This window comes from Corapipo altera, unplaced genomic scaffold (genome assembly GCF_003945725.1).
Source record: "Corapipo altera isolate COAL_440 unplaced genomic scaffold, ASM394572v1 271, whole genome shotgun sequence".
Classification (NCBI taxonomy): Eukaryota; Metazoa; Chordata; class Aves; order Passeriformes; family Pipridae; genus Corapipo; species Corapipo altera.
This window is the reverse complement of record NW_020884935.1, coordinates 2,158,287-2,181,296: the sequence shown is the minus strand read 5'-3', so window position 1 is coordinate 2,181,296 and position 23,010 is coordinate 2,158,287. Positions and strand designations below refer to the sequence as shown.

General features: G+C 40.6%; 1 protein-coding gene across 3 annotated transcripts in view; it reads right to left on the bottom strand.

Annotated features, from left to right (window-relative positions):
- The window catches only part of BRIP1 (BRCA1 interacting protein C-terminal helicase 1), a 96,789-nt gene that overhangs the window by 57,370 nt on the left and 16,409 nt on the right, over positions 1-23,010 (bottom strand). For all 3 annotated transcript variants that reach the window (XM_027660382.1, XM_027660383.1, XM_027660384.1), the window contains exons 15-17: positions 22,709-22,870; positions 5,899-6,058; positions 5,032-5,153 (exon numbers count right to left, since the gene is read on the bottom strand). In XM_027660382.1, coding sequence (XP_027516183.1) covers positions 5,032-5,153; positions 5,899-6,058; positions 22,709-22,870 — 444 coding nt within the window. The remainder of the gene's footprint in view (positions 1-5,031; positions 5,154-5,898; positions 6,059-22,708; positions 22,871-23,010) is intronic.

Genomic DNA, 23,010 nt, shown 5'->3' with positions numbered 1-23,010 from the left:
GGGGGAAGTTCTGATTTGTTGGGTTGTTCCTCCAAAGGCTTCACTGCTGGGCATGTTCAGGGCTGATTTGTGTGAGCTGTGCCAAGGCACTGCCATCCCAAAATGCCATCCCCTGCTCTCACATGTTACCTGAGCTCACATGGTCCCGCTGGATTCCACAGGATTTTCCAGCTGCTCCCACAAATCAATTTTTTCCTTAATTAACACAATTTCTGTTGGATGTAAGAAGCGTGTGGATGGCTTTGAGTTTTTACAGTCATTCTTATTTGTGGAGAAGAGGGAAACATATTTGTTCATCATTTTTTACATGGGACTGGAATGAAGAAAAAAGTAGAAGTCTTCTATCTCTAAAAATATTCTTAACTTCACAGGGTATTTTCAAACTGAACTAAAGATAAACACAACAATGACCTGCCCATTAAATGCCATTTTCTCTACAAGTTTGCCCACATTTTTTAATTAAGAAGTGAAAATATGTTTTTAAGTGATGCAAAGCTAAGATGAAATTAATACAGTGGAAGGGCTGTTTCTCAACTCTGGCTAAGCATCTAAGATAATAATTTTCTTAGAAATCTGTTTTTTCCTAGAATATAGTAAACAAGAAATTCATCATTTCAGCAACCACTTATGTAGCACATGATTCTTTCTCCTTTCAATGGGGAAAAAAAAAAAAGCACATAGGTTTAAATCTGCCACAAGGACTAGAAATTAAGTTCAATATTTGGCAAAATGCCATTATTCTGAAATGATAGAAATACCTCAACTTGTTGAGCCCTGGAGAAAGGAGGAGGAAATTTCAGCCAGAGCTGCAAAATGTTTGTATCATCAGGTTACATGTAACCCTGAAAACTGTAATTGAAGTGATGTGTTCCCTCCTGTTGCTGGAAACAATAAAGCAAATATTCCCCCTGGAGCAGCCATGGGAAATCCTCCTCATGATGCAAACTGAGCACTGTCACTGCACTTATCCAGTTTCTTTTCCTTGCACATCTACTGATGTCAAAGAGTTTGACTCTTTTGCACTTCCCTCAGTATTTTGGGAAGGTTCCCCTGCCTGTTCCATGATTAACACACTCTCCTGTACCAGGATCAAAAGCATCTGGAGAGGTGGAAGTGCAGAAAAGCTCCCTGGGAAAGGGAGCTCAGAGCCTGCACTTCAGAGCTGCCCATTATCCACATTTCCCAGCGAGTTCTTTGCTTTCAGGTCCCCAAGGTAAGAACAGTAAATTATGACTTGAACTAAACAAGTCACACTTGGCTCCAAAATCAGATTTTCCTACCTCCAGTTTCAGGTCCCAGAGGTGGGCAGAGGAAATCCTGGTCACAGCCAAAGAAGTCTTTTTTGGCTCAGAAATAAATTTTCCTGCTTTCCTCGAGCCAAACCCAACCATTGAGAGCACCAGAGCTTTAAGCAATACTTGAACATTTCTTTTATATTATTTTGTTTTAGCAACCTGATTCTCCAGCAATATGAAACTGTTTTAATAACACAGAATTAGGGGTTTTGGCCTCTTTCTTACATCAGTTTTGTTTATTGTCAAGTACGGTTCTGAGCCTTAATCATTTCTTTCTCCCCAACACTGACAAAGTGCTTTAGATTCTTCTTTTTGTGAAAATCTAATGCCTGAAATGTTGAAGTGAAATGAAATTATTCTCTTTAAAGCCTCTACAGAAAATACTGTGAGTTATAAAAGCCTAGAGATCCTTAAAGAATCCAAATGTTTGCCATTTAATCCCAGGGCTTGTGGCACATATTTAGCACAAACATATGGAAAGAAACTAAATTTGGATATTATACATCACACTTGACAATGAGTTTCTTGCCCAAGACTGATGTCTGGATCCAAAATGCAACACTTTAAAATCCATAACCCAAGTTAATTAACAGTATGTCAGCATCAGATAACATGTCTGTGGGATTACACATCTCTTTCTGCCACGTTATTTATGGTCTCTAATATTACAGTTCACTGGTATTCAGTCAAGTTACAAACCATAAAACATATTTAGAAAGCAGGTTGATCACAGACAAGTCACATTAGTGGAGATGAGCCAACATCAAACTGCCAACATAAAATATTGGTCTCCCAAGGTCCCATTCTCCAACCCCTTCTGGTTGTGCACAGTCCTACAAGTATTAAAGGGATTACTCACACAAGTCAGAGCTCTGTGCAGAGTAAAGGGTTATGGAATTGAGGCTTAAGAGGACTTTTGCTAACCCAAAAAGCAGACATTCGAGTGTTTTTTCATGTAGAAGCTGAGCAATTTTAGTGACTTAAACCAATCCCAGAAGTATCTAATTCCTGCATATTCCAAAGGAATTGTTAATCACTTGCATTTCCTATTTTTAAAGGGATGTCATTATAAATCACCTTATCAGGTTCCTCTTTGGCCCCTCTCCTGAGCACCTCTTGCTGTGGGGGAGCAACACCTGGACCTGTGTTCACAGTTCTGGGTCTGGGACAGTCCAACCTGGTTTGGGGCACTGGGGTTTGAACCTGATGCCTGCTGAAAACCCAAGATCCTCCCAAACCATCCCAGAGTTCAGCCAGTTTTCTGGTGAGCAGACAAAATCCAAAGAAACACCAACCAACTACCTCATAACAGCAAATGCTGAGGCAATTCTATAAACTTCCACTGTTTCATTTGGGAAATTCAACTCCTTTCTGAGCTGAAAAGATGTTTAATCTTCCAAATTCCTTTTGTATCTATGCTCCTGTTTCCACAAGACTACTAATTCATCTTATTCAGTGGATATGTGAATCTTATTCCCTCACTCCATCCTTCATGCAACTCAGAAGGGAAATGTGCACTAATCCAGAATTTTTGGGGGTATCTGATAAACCCAAAGCCTCAGGTAAAACAAAACACTGTTCAATTTAAAGACACATTTCCAATAAAAACTATTTCCCTGAGCATTCTGCTAAAGGAGCAGCAAATGTGATGCTGAGAGCCCAGTGTCTGCCCTTCTCTCATCCAGAATTGATCACTGCAGGGCTTTGTGCACTCCCAGCTCTAAATGCACACACTCAAACCTTCAGTGCTTGCAATTTGGCAGTGACTCTTTCTACCCCTACTGAAAAATTCAGAGGTTTTCTTCAGTCTAATTAAAACCAACAATTCAACACAACACTGATTTTTAAAATGCAGTTACCAGAAATGGGCTGTACTGCCTGTGATTCTGTTCTATGAAATATTTGTTCGAACTCAAGGTAAAATCAAATACAGCATTTTGATCTTAAGGAACATTATCCACTGTGAAGACAATTCACTCTTGGCATATTCTTTTCAAACCAATTTTGTATCATTTAGAAACCAAAAACACTGACTTTCAGGAAATTGCTTGGAATTAATTGTAAAGTTTCAGCCATAGTACAGACCAAGGATTTAAAAAATATGCCAGCATATACTCCTAAAACACAGGAATTTCTAATTCTAGAAAGAGTGTTGAGTATTCTTTGAATGTCAGTGTTTTTATACCACAGCTCAGTGTATTATATTTTAGCAAGACAAAAACTGTTGTGGCTGAATAAGTGCTCCAAGGAATTATGCAAACCCTGGAAGGGTGTTGCACTGGGCAGCCACCACTAACACAGCCTGACTGCTCCTTATAGGATGTGGGTTTTTCCCAGCAAGGCTGGAATTAGGCACCACTGCAGACAACAAAGAACCCTTTGGTTGTTCCCTTAAGCTCAGAACACATCTCTCAAACCAAAGCTGAGGCTGTTTGGGCTTTCAAGTGCAAACCTATGATTTTCTTGTTTGATTTGGCACCGCTCATAACCAGAATCCAGCTGCTCCTGGTATTTATTTATTCTGTGATACTTCACTTTGTTTCTTGGCCTCACAAAATAGTCCCCCAAAGCTCTGGAAGGAACAGGAGCTGGAGCAGTGACAGTGGCTGTGACCACCCTGTCAGCAGCTGGGTGACATGTGGCTTGTACAGACCACTGAAAAGCAGTGGTGTTGCAAACTAGCCACTAATAAATGTTCTTTTTCAGTAAGTACAAAGCCTAGAAAAACACTTTTTCCATATTCCTTGGCTTTCTTTCCCTTTCTGAATGCCTGGCTTTGCCCATGAAGTGCCTACTCTAATGGAACATCATCTGTCCATCACACTGTGGAGCCCAAAGGAAGGAAGTGTTGATGTTGGGCAATTACACAGCAGTGCAACAGGATGCTGCTTTCACCACCTACTGACAAATACAAACAGTCACAAATTTATTTCACTGGAGGCCTTTCAAAACACTATTTTTAGAAAGCACTTACAAGTTTTTGCCTAAAGTTACATGAAGCTTGAATTTTCCAAATCGTACCGTCCTCAGTGTCCAGGAAGAGTTTATGTCCTGTCATAAATTCATGCCTCAAAATTGCAAGCTAATAAAGCTGCACAAGCTTGGAAAAGGTTTGCAATTCCCCTCTCTGTAAGTGGGACACATAGTTACACTAAAGTTAACTAAAGTTCCACTAAAGGCAACAGGGATTAGAGAGGTGACATGTTACAATTAATAATGACCTAAGGTGTGACATAAACTGCTGCATTATGTTGTTATATTACAATATAACTACTTTTATCTTTCAACCTCCTTTCTGAACTAATCTGCCTTAATTAAAGCAGTATTTTCCCAGCATTTATACCAGCCCTTCCCAACCAAACACCCCACCACAGGAAGTCAGGCAGTACCTTCATTTCTGTACAAACAACACACGTTTCAGAGCATGAAAACAGCCAAGTGTAGATGGAAACATGTTCAGCTGCTTGGCAGGGCAGGAAGTTAAGGAACATTTTAACAATGCAACAGCCTTCACTGGCCATGTCAGACAAAGACTGACATCTCCATGCTGGGTGTTTATTTGGGATGACAGAAGTGAGTGCTGTTCAACCTCCTACCTGTACTGAGGTAACTCAAAGAATTCAAATGGCACTGAGAGAAGTTCAAGGGTAAACACAGAGAAAAAAAAATTTTATGTGTATTTGGTGGTTTAAATGTGATACAGAAACGGAGCACAAGGTGTGAATTGATGTCCCACCTGCAGGTCTCTCACGTTGGGAAAGGGGATCCCGATGGTCACCACGGCCCGGGCGTTCTCGTCACAGAAGTCCAGCCCCTCACTGACCTTGCCCCTGCACACAGCAATGAGCAGAGCTCCATCTGCAACCATTCCCAGGGAGAAAAGGAGGATCAGAAGGAAGTTTCACCAAAATCTTTTAGACAGCTACACCCAGTACAGTGTAACACCCTGTGTATCAGCCTGGGAAAGGTGAGCGGATATAAAAGCAGATATTTCTTAGAGGGATGGGATTAACTCCCCCTTGATCAATAATTTTGACTGTCAACTAGCAAAATAATTTTACACTGTATAATAAAGTTATTTTACACTATATAATAGAGTGGTGATTAATTATGCAAGAACAATGTGTATCTCCAACAAAATTTTATATGTTAAACCTTGAATTTTGCACTCCATTTTTTTCCATGCTGTTATTCTTTATTCTCCATACTAACATTGAAGTATTTTGAGAAAAAAAATCCTATAGTGGCTGGAATATAAGGTTAATTAATATAAGACTGATTCATTTAAATTGCAGTTATACAATGCACTGTAAGTGATACTTTGAGAAGTCACTCTGCACCCCCTGGCAACACCTGCACACCTTAACACACCTCACTGGGATTATACATCACCCTGTACTTCCCTATATCCCCAATATCCTCATGCCACAATATAAATAGCAGTGAATATAAACACTCTTCCTTACTTTTAATAACTTACTAAACTGAAGTTCATATAAGTACTTATCCAGAGCTGCTTCTAATTGTTAAGCACTTACAGAATCCCTTTATTCTTTAAACTTGCAGAGTCTCTATCAGTTATTTGTATGTCTCAAGAATGTACCTTTTTCCCCTTTACACTTTATTGCATCATAGTATATGTTCAGCAGCTCATCAAAGTCACTCTTTGCCCCTCCCTGAGGCTCTGCAACCACTGTCTTCACCAGCTCCAGGTTCTTCCACAAGCCAGTGTGAATCCAGCGATCCTTCAGCTTGTCCAGCATCTGAAAACAAACACAAAAATCCACATCAATCACCTCAACTGTTCCAATAAAGCCCCTTATTTTAGTGAAGCTCCACTATTCAGTTTTTGTATTTGTAAATGCAAGTTGTCCTGCCATGCACCAAACTCAGCCACGCAGCACTTGGCAAACACGGTGGCCACTCATTTTGCTAATTAGAAATGATGCAGATTTTTGTTATCAAAGCAAAACTCTCTAAATCTGTAAGAATGGACACTAAAGAGCATCTCCTGGTATTCCTCAAAGCAGGTGAATGTCAACCACAGAAAAAGGGAAATCACCTGTTTCTCTGATTACCAAGTAAGAGACCCAGAAGGAAAGCTGGAAACAAATTCTAAATTATTTTGAAACAACTCTTTTTATCTTAAATTTCCAGAACACTTCAACATTTTAAAATTTACACAGTGAGGAAATATTGATGTAGGATTTACCAACAGCCTCCTCTGCTTCCTGAAGTTCTGAACTGTGCACATTTCACTCCAAACCAGGACATACTCAAATCTGGCAGGCAAATGAGCTTCTTCCACATTTAATTGAACTCCTCCACCTGAAATCTGCACTTGCCCCAGTTCATTCCTCAGAAAGCCACAGCATCCCTTAACTCCAGCCCACTTGCCTTTCCAGTGCACTCCAGCCAAGATCTTGGGATTTGGAATGGTTAAATTGTTACAAAATTAACCTGTCCCATCACCAAACACACAGTTTAAGTGCTACAGTAAAGTAGAATTAATTGTAACTAATTGTTGTCATATTTGGGTTTAAAGAGAGAACACTTGCAAATTTATAGGACACTGGTGACAAGACCCTTTCCATATTTCACCTCCTCAGCATTAAAGACCTGAACTCATTCCCTGACACTGAGTATTTGGATCTGTTCCTTCTGAGGAACATGAGGGGACAAATGCTATGTTATTGCTGCATTTCCCTGGCTTTGTTCCAGCCTCTGCTCAGGGAACTACACCTGCTTTACTCCTGATGTGACACCACCAGCAAGCACAGCAGGAGTAAGTGCTGAGCAGTGGGAACAGTTTCCTACCCACAGAATGGAACTGCAGAATAAATCATCTCTGCTAAACGTGTCTCTCCTCCTGTTTGTCCCCTTCTCCACCAGCTCTGTCATTTCCTGGCAGATCCTGCCTGTAATCTCTTTTTATATAACAGCTTGTAATCCTATGACAGAGCAATGACTGTCCATCTTCCAGCCCAGGCTGCCACTGTGGCCTCAGTTCTTGGATGTGACACGGAGAGAATTCTGGTAAAGAAAGAAATCAAACGTATTATGGCTCTAAGTACATCCATTTGGGACATTATCAGCTTCCCAGATTTCATTCTTCCCCCTGTGAAACTGGTGCCCCCACTCAGCAATCCATGTTAAACCCACCCCTGGCACTGCCTGGCATGGATGCCGAAGGAGCCCAGGAAGGGAAGGCAGGCAGGAGATGTCTGGGTGTAACCAAATTCCACATTTCCAGACACAAAACTATCCCTGCTTCGACTTCTAAGGGTCCCTCAGCCCTGATTTTCTCCTCTTCAATCATCACACCCACTGCAATCCACAGGTATTTCTCACAAACACACCCCTGGGTTCTTGGCAGAAAAACTGTTGCTTAATTTAAGGGAACCAAAATCCATTGACAGTCTCTGAAAGGGGAAGATTCCTCAAAAAAACCCTCCATTTCTCTCATATTTCAAAGAATTATAACTTCTGTTCAGAGCTGCAAAGATGGCAGGAGAAAACCTTCCTCCAAATTCTTAGGAAAACATCTTTTCCATGGGTCACCCAGCCCCTCCAGGCAAGGATCTCTTGGACCACAGCAGGTTCAGGTTGGTTTAACTGACACGAGCATCTCAACAGAAAATCCCCCATTTTTGATGGAAATAAGTGAATTATTGATGGAAATCTTTGGCAAGGACAGAGCAGTTCATTTAATTCACACACCAGCTATTACCTCTTCCATTAATGGGGTTTGCTGGGGATGGAAACTTTCTTGGAGGCAGGAAAGTATCCACAAACACACAGTGCCCATGGTATGGACAGGCACTAAAACAACAGGAATTATGGACCTGACTGAATACAAATAAATAAAATATAGAACATACACACGCCTCATCCGAGCCAGGAATCAAGGGCAGGTTTCTCATAAAAAATTATTTCGCTTTGGGTTGAAAAAGTGCAAATGGGAGCAAGATATAATGCCAGGAATCACAGGAAGCAACCATTAATGCCCCCAGCCAGTCACTTCTTCTACCCAAGGGAATAATAGTTCCTGCAGTGCAAGGCAGGTTGTGTATATTTTATTAAATCCCTTAAAAATGGATTCTCAAATGGTTTATTAACAAATGGTCTTCCTCCAGGAGAGCAGAAAATCTTGTTAGAAAGAATCTGTCATCTTCCCAGGCACTGAAGGATGTTTACTTGGATAGCTTTTTCCCTTTAATTCCTTGCTGCAGTTTAAAGACACCTGTGAGCCACCATCCAGAAAAACCAGGAGCTCAGGATTTAGATTTGCCATCCATCTATGTCAGCATTCCCCTAGGGAAGCAGTTTGGGGAAGTTTGGGAGTGGGGGGAAGGTGTTTTCCCACCATCTTTTGCCATTGTGCACCTGCCACTGAATTTCTTTACACAAAATATTCCTTAAATATTCCCAGGCTGAGTCACTTAATGAATGGATTGCACCTTGCCAGCAGAGGAAAAAGGTATCACAGAAACAATCCCTCCATCTAAAGTGCTTGGGGAGGCAACAAAAACCTTAAAAGTATGAAAGGATGTTCTAGAGAAATACAGAATATAACAGATAATGACCCAAGCAGTGCCTGAGAGCAGAGTAAAATAACTCTGGCTTTATTGGTTAGTTTAACAGCTATTAACTATTGATGCTAATTATCAGTTACAGTTGCACTGTAAGTGCCTGCATACCTTTAAAACTCTGTGTTGCCTTGTTAGCCACTCATTTATACAATAACTGAACAAAAGGCATTTCAAGGTGAACAAAACTTCCACAAGTATCTTGTAACCCTTTAAAAATCTACCATTATACACTAAAAATCTACCATTATACACTAAAAATCTACCATTATACACCAAAAATCTACCATTATACACCAAAAATCTACCATTATACACCAAAAAACCCACTCCTCCAAACTTGGCTGGTTTTTCATCTTGTTTCTATGTGATGATACGAAGTTCCACTTTTTCTTGTTATTCAAATATTCAGGTAGTTGAGCAGAGAAAGGGAGCAGCCATCAGGTTTTCCTTAATAAAAATCAGAGTATTGGCACCACGGTTAGTGCAAAAAGTCAGAGATCCCCCGGGGAGCACCACTGATCTAAAAGCCTTTTCCCAAGCAGCTCTTGCTGTGTTTGCTCCCAGAATTTTCTCTGTGAATAACCACTGCTCCAAATCAAAGTGTGTCTCCAGCGGGCTGGAAACGTGTTTGAAGGGTCAGACAGAAGTTCCACAGGCAGCACAAAACTTCAGGGGTGGAAAAGAGGAATCCAGGGCCAGCCCCAGCTGAGGGACAGGATGGGCACTGGAGTCCCTCCAGCAGAACCTGCTTCAGGAATCTGCTACACGGGGGACTAAAAGGGAGGCAGTGGCACAAAACAGGGCTATCACCCAACAGTGTATAATGGTAGATTTTTAGTGTATAATGGTAGATTTTTAAAGGGTTACAAGACATTTGTGGAAGTTTTGTTCACCTTGAAATGCCTTTTGTTCAGTTATTGTATAAATGAGTGGCTAACAAGGCAACACATGGTTTTAAAGGTGTACAGGCACACACAGTGCACAGTTATGCCTTCTTCAGTATCAGAAGACATTAATTTCTGTGTCTTTGCTCTCCTCCTCCTCCTCCACTGATCTCCTCAACTCTGTTTTGCTTCAGGACAGAGTAGCTCAGCCCTCAGCGAGAGCTGTTATCTTATCAGAGCAGAGGAGGAGGCTGAGGAGTGCAGAGACCAAACATTTTAGCAAACCAAAACATTTTATCAAATGTTTTTGCTTCCATGCAGTGCTCGTATCTTGACAGAAAAACAACAGGTGTCAAAACCAAACAAAGAAGAGGCTTTTTTTTTCCCCCCCCCCTCTCTGCATCTCCTGAAAACCCTGGAATTCAGAGACACTGGCAAGAAGAAATGCAGTTTTCTTGCCTCACTACAAAGTGTTTCCCACCGTTTGGGCTGCCTGCAAAAAACCAAGTGCAGGTTGTTTTATATCAGCTCGACCTGTATCAGCTGCCTCCTCTCTCAGTAAAATTCAAGTTAAAATCACAAAGCCCTGCACACTCTGCCAGGCCCTCCTGTGCCTGGGAGGCTGGAGGACATCACATTTTCCACTCCAGTAATCCCGATGAGCTCAGGGCACAGATGTTTTTCTAATGGCTCTAATTCCACAGGTATTGCATTACCTTTAATGAGCTTCCAGGAGGAGATTTGCTGAGTCAGCTGGTAGGTTCCAGCTGGAACTTTTTGTTCCAAGCCCCTCTCCCCTTGGACTCAAAGCTCCAGCTTGCTCAGGATGAGGGAGAATTCCCTGGGTGGATGTTCTGCTTCTATTAGGAGAGGATGAAACTGTCTCTGCGTTAGTGATAATCCTAAAATATATTCAGTCATTAAATAAATGCACTTGGTATGCTGATTAAACACAGCAGCCTTAAATTCAGGTCATTTCAAAGGAACCCTGGGAAGTTGATCTGGCCAGACTTCACCCATTTTTTTTTTGGAATTACAGGCTCCTATTAAGTGAACTTCTTCAAGGACTAAAGATGGTTTGGAAAAGCACAGATTTAGCAGAAGTTATTTGACAGTTCTCTGAACTAAAAGCTTTGCCAAGCCTTGGTATGATATGACCTGGAATCCTACAGGTAACTAAACTCCAGGACCACTGGAACTCCTCACTTTGGGAAAAACAGGACTTTACAAAGCCAATATTTATTTATTAGCACTAATTTAGCGCTATTTATTTAGCACTAATTTATTCCATTTCCACCTTTAGTTAAAAAAAAACCAGTCAAACAAACTCAAACCCAAAAACCAACAACAGAAATGACAAAAAAAAAAAAAGTCCTTTGAGGTTTAAAGTGAACAGAAAGGAAACAACAGAAGGAAGAAAGTAAACAGAGTTAAAATAATGGGAATAAAAGAATGAAGGGACAAGGAAAAACTGCCTGGAAGGATTGCTATGAAAGGAAAAAGCTGAGTTTCCTTCCAAAAATAGGAGGGAAAATATTTGGGCTAACTAAGCAATAAAATCTAATGTCCATTAGCCAAATCTTTCAAATAAATTTGGAGCAGCACTCTAGAACTATTAAAAATCACACTGTAAAAAGCACAACGTCCCTTAACAAGAGTAAAAGGTCACACAGATGAAAAGCAAGCAACGAAACCCAATCACATTTATCAACATCACCAAAAACATTCCACCCTTTCAGAAGCACTGACAGAACCTGCACCTTTGGGCCACGAGTCATTTCCTAAATTGGCAGAAATAATTTACATTTCCCTCTTTTTTTTTCTTCCCTTCCTAATCAACCCCTACACTTTATTTCTAAAGGTCATTTTAATCATATTCCTCACCAAAAAAAAAAAAAAAAAAAAAAAGGAAAAAAGCCTGAATTTTGCTTGACACCCAGACATTTGCACTGCTCTGGGCTGGGACTACCCAGCCAAGAATAACTTAGGCCCTTGAATTATTTAAGCCCTTGTTCTCACTCAATTAGATTTTCATGAAAGGTTAAGCAATGGACTGATTCACAGCCCCTCCTCATGTTTGTGGGAGGGATCCAACACAAGAAAAGGAGGTATTTAAAATTCACTCATTTGAATGACTAAGCTGATGCAAAATACTAATGTATCTTTTCAGCAAAAAAAGGAGTATTTTAAGTTTTAAATTCTGTTTTCCCCTTCTCTAATTTGAACACATTTCATTGAAAGAGAACATGAAAATATCTGGGCCAAAACAGTTCATTTTTGAAGTCAAATTTACTTTCAAAATAGAACATTAAATTCCCACTGTTAATGGGAAACTGGAGAGGAATATCAAGTGTCCCTATAAATACCCACTCACAGGTAACCTTTTCTTTATGTGCCAAAAGTAAACTGATTTAATGCAGCATTTTAATGGCAAAAGGCCACACAAAGATGTTATTCTTACCAAGGAGAGGCTACACCTGTTTTGTACTGCACATTTCCCAACTATTTATTATCATTTATTATCAGTGTTCTGACCCAGCCTGGTTTCCAGAGCACCAACTCCAGGGGAATTTCTGCCTGATTTCCTTTCCCAAAGTGTCCCAGAGCCTCTGGAATGAAATGCTCCATAACAGTAAAACAGAAAACAGTGAAGAAAAAAATAAATATTTCAACATTTTTTCTGTAAATTGTAAATGTAGTAATTAAAGAATACAGGGAACATAATACCTTTAGGGAGTTGGAGTCCTGTGTTTAAGGAATATGAAGACCAGGCAATACAGAGAGGAATTTTAATGTGGAAAGAACACAGAAATGGCCTGAAATAAAAGGAGATCTTGTGGAGGAATGAGCCCAGAATGTATGTTCAGGTCAGTCCAACTTCCAGGGGAAAACACACAACCCTCATGTTTTCCAGCCCTCATCAGCTGATGAGGAAGATTTTCTAATGAGTATTTAAGTATTAACTCTTACCATCCTCTACAGCAAAAATCTAAGCAAGTGAAGAAAATAAAAGCCAAATTAGCTAAAAGGAGAATGACTTTAAAAACCTGAACTTGCCCAGTCCGATTCCAAAATTAAAAAAAAAACAATAAAATTGCTTTTCCTTGTAGAGTAGTGATAGAGATTCCCAATGGAGGGCAGCTTTTTCCCAGGAGATGTGTTGAGGACACTCCATGGGATAGACCACCTGTTAGGAAAAGGAAAAGGCTCTGAGATCTTTCTTCATAGCTCTGTAAATGGAAAATATCAGATAAAGGTGTGACACGAGGTCCCTTCACAGCTCCCTCGGTTCCATCTCTGGATAGCTGGAGGCTTTCCAATAAAATGTGAATTTTCTTAGGGAAGAGAAGAACCTGCTGAGCATTCTCCAACCTCAGCAATTTTATTGGGTTTTTAAATTTTGGAATCAGGACTGGGCAAGTTCAGATTTTTAAGATCACTTTCTTTTCAGTGAATTTGGCTTTTATTTTCACTACTCCATGTGATATTGCAAGAAACTGTTCCCTCAGATCTCTCTCACCATTTCTTCTCACCAGAAAATGAGTCAGAACAATAAAACTTTCAGTGTGATTTGCAAGAACTTGTGTGGCAAAAGTATCTTTTTAAGTCAAGAAGCGTTATGCTGATTTTCTCCCGGAAAATCCTAAACAAACAGGAAATAAAAGCAAATATTTAGGACTGAGCAGGGTGTTGAGATGCCACAGCACCTCTCACATTTGGATTGTCTCTGATTTTCCACAGATGCTGGGAAATGCAGGTGAAATCTGTGTTAGCCCATACAGTGAGGGGGAAATAAAAAAAAAAAAAAAGAAGGGAAAAAAGATTAGATAAAGCTGCTGTGCAACTCCATAATTAAACTAAACCCTGAACAGTGAGAAACCCCTGTCTTATGAACAAGGTTCTGATCACCATGTGCACACTCCAGCCCAATCAAAGGTGAATAATTCATCCTCATTTTCCAAGGCACAGTTTATGCATCACTCCACTCGGGGCCAGCACAGGGGATTTCTCTGGTGGGATTTTTCTGCGGGGACGACGACAAAGGGAAGCACTGAACTGTGCTCCTGTGCCACCAACCAACACTGCAGCCCACGGGAGGTCTCTGTGGTACCAACACACCATCAATTTTTCACTAAGCCCCTTTAAATAATGGAATATGTGAACGGCGACAACAGTAATGAAAAATGAAATGTTTTGCACGCCAAAGACTCCACAATAACACGGGTAATGTGTTGCTCCTGCAGTTAAAGGAGTTGCTTTTTTAAATAGAAATCTTTGCCCAAAAAAACCCAACATGTTTTCCCCCCACCCAACTCGAAGAGGCCTTTGAAGTGTTTGCAGCTGTTTAGGAAGAACCTGGTTCAAAACAGGGTTTCTTTTGTGGTTTTAAAATTAACCAAGACAAGAGGTTTGTGTGTTCCAGGAGCTGCTTGTACATCCACCCTAGGCTATCATTACACCTCCTCATTCCAGGGAGAGAGCAATCCTTCATGCCAGGAAAAGCTCTCCAGAAAAAAATTCCTTTTCAAAGGGTTGTTCAGATCCTGGCCTGGAATAAAAGCCCAAATGACAAAAGTGTCCCTGACTGAAGCAGCATCTCACTGCTGCCCTTCACGGGCTAAAAGTCAAGTTCACTCATCTCTGACCTCTTTTTTTCCAGAAAAAAAATCCAAGGTGGTGTTAGTGGCACATCAGCAGTGAAGCACCACCTGGGAAAAGTGATCCAAAGGGATTCCAGTGGAATTCTGGGCATGAGGCCAACCTTGTCCAGGATCCTGCCACAGCAAATGGGGTCAGGGCAGGGGCCTGTCCTGGGGAACCAACTCCAGAGGGGAAAGGAAAAGCTCTGGGCTTTCACTCTTCTCTTAACACCACCAGAACTAACTCTGAACTTGGGTTACTTGGACCATTTCTTTCCTCAACAGTAAATCCTTTGTATACTTTCACCAGGTCTTAGACAATATAAAATAAATAAATAAATAACCCAGTCATATATAAATAAATAACCCAGCATTTCATCAAAGTAGACAATTTCTCTCTCCTTCCCTTCTATCCCCTCTAAAATAAAACGTAGGAAAAGATAAGAACAGGCTTTTCAGCTTATCTCAACCTTAGGAAAATAATTTCTCACCTGACAATCAAAAATAGGAGGAAAAAGCTGAAAACAAAGTTTTCAATGTAACACAGTGCAAGTTATTTGTTTCAAAGCATTTTTGCTAAAAAGAATCCATTACTGAGCTGTGAACTGAATCCAAATGCAAGGAATACTCTTTAGAGTACATGTTTCACCAATTAAGTGGTCTCACCAAGAAGCTTGGTTACCCAGTTAGAACTAAACCAGAATTTTCTAAGACAAGTTGGTTACTGACTTCCCAAGGAAAAAGAATTTCCCTGAATTTAAATCAGCCCAAGTATTCCTTTCAATGCATTTAACATTCAGATTCTTGTGTATGCTGTTGCATTGCTGATGCAGAACATGCTCCCTAAATATACCCTTTCAAGTATATTTTATCTCATATATGGTATTTTTCACACATGAAGAAGTCACATCTCCACCACATCAGCAGTGACCCTCTCAGACACGCCAAAGGGACCAGGAACTCTGCAGGTTGCAACGATTCAGAACAACATTAATGTCAAAAAAACCTGGGCAAGACACACTTTCTTCTTAAAAATGATGTTGCTTGTGGATGTTGTTCCCAATTCACAACTGTTGTTTCCCATCCTTTCTTAGCCTGTCATTCAAAGCTCTGAGGAAAAAGACATGTTGGCTGTAATTGTTATTCACTCTTTGGACTCCATCACTCACAGAGTGCAAAACCTCTTGACTGTGAAAACTCATTTTCAATGCAGCTCCTACTTAAATGGGAGGGAAAATATGCAAGCAGAAAGTGTTAATTACAAGGGAAATGGGAGCATGTGTTAACCAGATACAACAATTCAGCTCGCAGCACTTTGACAAGGCAGAGCTCAAGAAGTGAGAAACAATAATAGATTTTTTAAGTTTCTTTTCCTGATGCTGTAAGCTCAGGGTATTTAAACCTACAGCCCAATAAAATATTAAACTGCAGAGCTCTCAGGGTGTGAAACTCACAGGCCAAACACTCATCTCCCGGTGTGGCATCTAATTTTTTCAGACATAATATCCAATAATCCACTGCCGACTGTCGCTCTGGGTTGTGCTTCACCTGCTGTGCAGCATCCCCAGAAATGTCTGCTCTGTGTAAAAAGCAACTGCCACAGGGCACCTGAATAATTGCACAGCCCTTGCTGGTCACCACAGCAGTTCAGCAAGTCAGGGAGAGTGTGTTTGTTCGTTCTGGGCAGTCAGGAATTGGAAAGGATGATGTGGGACCCAACCCACACCTGGAAATGTCCCCAGAGCCAACAGGGTTGAGGTTGAACATGGAACCCCCCCAGCCAGGGGGTACTCAAGGATTACACAGTGAGTAAAAGTGTCTCACTGCAGCAAGAGGTGCCTGTGGGCAGCAAACAGCCCCATTCCCACTGCTGGGGGGGCTCCACAGCACGACAAGTCACAGCAGTTCATCCCTTTCACGTCACCTCACCCCGATTTCCACTCACCCAGAATATCCACCTGAGTGACTCTCTGGGTTGTTTGGTTAATATGCAGTGAGACACACTCAGGGAGGCTGCAATCTCACACCAACAGCTTCAGAACAGCCAAATATTTCAGAAAAAGATCACCATTTCAAAACAAGCATCCTCGTTCTCCTATTAAGGTCAACCCCTGGAAAACACGTTTAAAAAAACCCCAGTAATGTTTCATCCCTGAGATTGAAAAGAAAAAAAAAAGGGATGCTCACACTCCCTGCCTTGAGTGTGCAATATCATCCCTTCCCCTGAGCTGTCTGACACTTCCCTGACCTCCTGAGGAGCCACCTCAGTTCACAAGGCCACCTGAAAACTAACCAGGAAAAAAAATGAGGAAAAAAAGCAATAAAATCTTTTCCTTTGTTCAGATGGGAATCAGCTGACACAGAATTCAGAGTAGCATAAGAAGGATCACAGGGAAAGGATCACAGGGAACCTGGTCATTCTCCTGGATCATCTCCTCTACCTTCTCTAGGCATATCTGAGGTTTGGATTGCCTCTGATTTCCCAGAAATCAGGGAAATCACTCCCTAAATGGTGCAGATATCCAGGATCCTGTCACACCACTTCAGGAAGAAAACATATTGTGCAGCTGTTCAGATTGTCAGTTATGACCCCCCAAAGACCAGATTTGATCTCTGATGGAGCCCAACATTTCCTTGGCCGGCTGTTGGTAACCACCAAAAAACCCCAAACCCAGACAACTCGAGGTCAAAAACTTGTAAAGTGAAAACATTCCAATAAATCAATATAAAAGTTCAGGAGAACTTACACTCCTTCGAGCACAATCCAGCACTATTGGCCATGTGTCTGCTGTAGCCTCTGTAATTCCACAAAAAATGATCCTGTCAGGGTGTGAACTGCCAGAAATCTAGTTTGGCAGAATAATTTGACTGAGGACATGAAAGATAAATGTTATATACCTGGTTATAGAAAAACTCTTATTCTAATTATTTTTGTACAAACTTCATTTTTCCTTCTGCTACTGTTCTTCACTATTTAAACAAATTTCACCAAAATAGTCTTCAGTGTCCAAAGCAGAGAAAAAAAGAGTCCTGATGGAATGGTTAAAATCTTCCCTCACACAGTGATTTTTACAGACATGCCCAAGTCAGTGGGAAAAACTGAAAGTGGAGACTTCAGAAATCACATCAAGATTTACAGGAGCTATTGGAGCTCTCAGAAAACACCTGAGATAATGTACATGGAGCCTGAAAATTGTTCTTTTGGATGAATTTGAGCCTCAATACTGGACAGTTTATGAGACAGATATTTAAATGATGGGAAAATAGAGAATTAAACTGAAAGTAGATACTGTATATGATTAATGGGAGGAAAAAAACCCCACAAACCCATAAAACAAAGAAGCTGAGATAAAGTTCAGAGAGAAAACTACCAGTGCAGAATAGGAGTGAAAAAGAAGCAGTGGACAAGTAAAACAAAATTCTATCCATGTTTATTAGGCACAAATGCTGAAATGAATAATTTTTGAGCCATCTGAATTCATGTCTCATCAGACAGAAATCACTTCACCAAGGTTTTCAGCAGAGTGAGGCAAAAGGCTCAGCTCTAGAACCTGGCAAGGAGCCCTTTCCTTCCAAAGGAAAGTCAAACACCCCAAAGGGTCACCCCAGGGTCAGGAGCCCCTCTGAGCCCTTCTCAGCTCCCAGAACAACTCCAGGGACTGCCAGGGGCATTGCCCAGCCCGTGGTGCCAGGACAGAGCCCAGGGTGCTCCTCACAGATTCCTCAGTTCCCTTCCATCCCTCAGCTCTCCTCGCCCTGGGAGGCTCTTGCCCAGAGTTTGAGGGAACAGGGATGACAGGACTGCAGCCCCTAAATCCCTCTCCTGGTTTTAGGGTTTCTGTCCTGCTGTCACAGCCCTGCTGCAGCTGTTTGGCTCACAGAAACAAGGAAGGGAAAGCCTTTCCCTTGGGAGCAGGCAGCAAGTGCTGGGCAGAAAGTGAGGAGCATTATTAATTTACAATTATTTCATAACTCACCCCTGATGTGCCAAACCTGTTCAAAGGCCTCCTCTCTTTTCATCTCAGTGAATGTGATGTTGGGTACCAGTTGTGGTCAGAGCAACTAAAACTGGGTGACACACAAACATTCCTGTTCCCTGCATCATTTTAAGGCTGTAACAATGTCAGTCATATTCTCTACCATGAAAATGATGCACAAAGTTAATGTTTATGTGACTTTAAAGAACAAATCTGTTGTAAACCACACTTGGTGTGAACAGATCCCTATAGCCTGCAAATATTTACACACAGGAGTAAATCTCCTTGAAGTGTTTCTCTAGGATTACCAAAGAGACCATGACCTTGATAAAGCATTTCTCCTGCATATAATATATAGGTACACCTAACAGGAAAAAAACCCAATCTTCTGCAATTTACTAGATAATTCCTCTCATAAGCTCTAAAATCAGTGTGACTAAACCATCTGTGGTGCAAACAACTGTTTTCCTATTTAATTTCCAATTCCCCTTTTAACTGCACAACCCTAATGGCTCCCAGTTTTTTCCTCCTTACACATTACAAGCAAAAAGACACTGTGGAATGTTTATCTCTTATCTGGATATTGTCATTTTACTGTCTCAAACTTCTTAAAACAAGCTTTTGGCCAGGGAGGAAATCAGTCAGCATCAGACCTAGTGGGGAAACCCTGCACTTGCTCAATGTCTGTGGCTTTACATAGTTCCAGATGTTCAGAACATTAATAATGCACTAACTCAAAACCTCTTTTTGAAACTTTAGAATGTGCAAATTGCATTAAAACCTCTTTGCCCTCATTAATGGTATTGTTACAATCCCAGTCCTCTGGAAAATGTTTTTTGGCATTTGTTTAACTTTGTGATATTGCCATTTACTCATTTTAACAGCTTGAATCTTAATGCTTTTAATAGGCCTGGCTAAACAGACTACCATCTTTTGGAAATTTATTGAAGTAATTTATTAAATAAGGAAAAGTTGTTTTGTTTTATCGATGGCAGAAAAAAAATGGGTCACTTATTTACAAATCTGTGTTTCAGGAAAGTTTTAGAAATTCAAACATTCTGTTGGATTTTCAGTGTTCAGCTCATTCTGGGTGAAAAGAAATCATTTCTCCCAATCTCACGTGTCTCAGCAAGAAAAGGGTCTGTCTCAACAAAGAAGAGCAAGTGACAAAAGCTACTTTATATCACTATAAACTTACCTCAAAATTCTCAAGGGAAACAGCCAATGCAATGCAGCATTAATTAATTATATGCTGATTGTGCCACCTTCCAAACTCACACAGTCCGTGGCAATGCCAATTTGTGATCATCAAACAGTTTGGGCAGGAAGGAACCTTTAAATGTGTCCCAGTTCAACCCCCCTGCAACGAGCTTGGGTTCTCAAGCAAAAGAATTCTTATCAGTTCATAGATTTTCCTGATGAAAACAGTCACTCAAACCCACTGGTTAAAAACATTTTGCTTCCAAGTTATGACTCCTCAATTAGCAGCTACAAATTAACCAACAATAATCCCTCAGAGGAGAACACACCAGAGCAGCCCTGCCAGCATTAACATCCCTGTCCAAAGCTTATTTGGTACAACAAAAAAAAGCTCCTAAGAAAGGTCAGTTAATTCATCATGATGGATTATCACTAAATTTATAAGCATTAGCATTTTTCTCCTCTCTGGATCCCTTGACTTTGATATGACACATATTGAATGGATCATCTAAGATGCAGCACCAGGCAAGATATATCTTAATGCAGACAGGTTGGCAACATGAGCCCTAATGGGCCTTATCTTAATCTTGTTTAAAAGCATCTTAGATTTCTGGGTAATCTTTTCACCTTCTGATATTCTCTTTTATAGAGTGTTTTTGCTGGAGTTGCTACTGATTTGCACATAAATGCATTTTTGTTGCATAGTGTCACTGGTTTTCAGAGCCCTAAAAGTGATTCAGGTTTGCAATTTAGTAACTGTTAAGATTAAGCTTATTTTTTAAAAAAAAGTCAACGTTCCAGAAGTCCAAAAATGACAACAAAAATTTGTGTGTTGTTTGTAAATCATCCCATTCATGGCCCATGGCACATCCCAGCTGCCCAGAACAAACCCCTCTCAAATGTGGGAATGTACAGCTGATGTGTTGTCTTCCCACCCAGGTATTTTCCTCCATTGCATTATTAACTCCAGATATTTGCCATACAGATATTTTAAACACTCTTCAATTAAAAATATGTTTATTCAAATACCTGACTAAGATAAAGGGAAATTTCTCCACTGTTGCTTTTTTTTGCATTCACATTGCATCCAGTAACTGCAAACTGAAATTCAAACTCCATCAAATCACCTGGATAGGTGCTACTCAAAATTCAGAGAGCTGTCCTCTGCCTTCCAGACATATAAAAATACTTTGTTTTTCACTTATTCCAAAGTTGAAACTTCAATTCATAAAACAGGTTGAGGCCTCAGAAAATCTGCCTAACTCATAATAGTGAGGTCCATGACCATGTGTATTAATCAGATCTTGACAGCTTTGAAAAATTCATTTTAAAGCTGCAGGTTTTTAAGGAGAGACAGCAATTGCCTGAAAAAAATCTCTGAAAAACAGTCTGGAAATGCAAACATTCTGTTATGATGAAAGAAAAATACCTTGTTTTCCCTGTACTAATATGCTTACATTAGTCTGTGTTCTCAACATATTAATCTGAGACCTACAGGCAACCCAATCCAGAATAAAAGTAGTAGAAAGAAAAAGGGCATCCATAGAAAAATATTGGCAATGTGATTTTAAAAGATCATCCTTCAATTGTCTGCAATTTATATTTATCAATACTTTGGCTGGGCTGAGGGAAGTGTTCCCACAAAGAACAAAACACTCGGCGTGGAGCTGAGTGACCTTTCAGTGAGACAGCAGGGCAGGGAGGGGGGAAGGGTTCCAGAGCTGCCCAGCAATCCCTTTCCTCCTTTTTTTAAATGTCATTACAAAGTCTCTCTAGACTTGCAATCCACATTATTAATCTCACAGAAATAGTTGGTGGGTCTGTAAGATCAGCTCTGAGTTCTGCCCAACGTGACACCCTCCCCAAGGTAACACCGAAAACTGAAACGTGCTCCAGGTTCAATCCTCAGATCAACTGAGGGTGAAATTTCCTGTCAGATCCTTCCCTTTGCATGTGAGTGTGTGGGTTTGTGAGATATTAAACAAATGTACAGTCAGTAACCTGCTTTTTTCAGTGGCTCCCATTACCTGGTCTGATGTGGTCACCTAATGGTTGCTGCCAGGAACTGCACTGAAACAGTTCTAGAGACACAGAGCCAAGAAATCGCTCTCCTTTTGCAGCCCCATCAGTTAAACAGTAAAACATGAAGGTTTTGTACACAAGAATAAACAGTTTTAATTTCATTTTGTGAAATAGTCTCTGTTAAGGAACTTTAGAAATGAGGGGAAAGGTCTGAAACCTCTGTTTCCACTATACTGGGCATTTATGATAATTTATGATTTTTGAGGGTTTTCTTTTTTGAGAGGCTTTTGTTTTGTTTGCTGAGATGATTTTTTAAAATCACAAATGATTCTTTAAAATTTAAGAAGTCAGATCCTTGCAAGCATCACAAGGAAAATGAGTATGAATTACAGAATTATACTGCAGGTTTATATTCCTGTTCCTGCCCATAAATAACAGCAGGAGCTAATAGAGAAGAAAGCAGAACTACTGGGAGGTACAGATTAACCATAATTAGATATCTGTTGTCAGTGAAATTAGATCTTGCATAGTTTGAAATGAAGAAATTCGATTCCTTTCAGCCACTGCCAGTGAGGAATTCCCCTGACCCAAGAAAAATGGACTCCAATCTCCAATGCAGTGACATGGAACAAGAACCAAGGGGAGAAGAAATGAACTGGATGAATCCTGCATTCCAACAGCACAGAGAGGACAGGCAAAGGCATCCTTGCTCCTGAGTTACACACATGCAGCTCCCTTTCATATGTGCTTACATGGAGGAGAATATTATTTTTTTTTAATAAATAATTCCAAAACCTTTAAAGAAACAATATAAGAAAAACATGCAGATCAGACTGGCTTTTTTTTTTTTTTTGTAAAATTAATCAAAACAACTGTAGTCATTACTAAGACACAGATAACTCATGAAAACAAATATCAAAGTGTTTTTTTGAATGCCAGGAGATATGATACCCAAGAAATAACAATATAATCACTCTGTGCCATTGCAGTACGTTTATTTTATAAATATTTTTACGTGTGCTGATGCATGAAGAAAAAGCGCAGATTGAAGGAAGGTGTGTGGCTTCAGAAGAAGAGCATGGATCAGGATTTCCTTACCTTATAAGATGGCAAAAAGCAGAGAATTCCTTGGCCAACTGTCTGACACACTGACAGCAGCAGTGCCCCCACCTCGTCCTGGAACTCGAAGGTCTCCGTGTGCTGGAAGGTGGCACAGAGCTTGCGGCCGCTGGGGCCCGTGCCCACCGTGCCCACCCACACCTGGGGAGGGCATGTGGAGAGGGTTAATGCTCAGCTATGCAGCACACAAACTGTACCAGCTTACAGCAGGTTCCATCCTAAATTGTGGGTTTGATGGAATTATTGAGATAGTTCTGAAGAGATTCGCTCCAGTGCTTCGC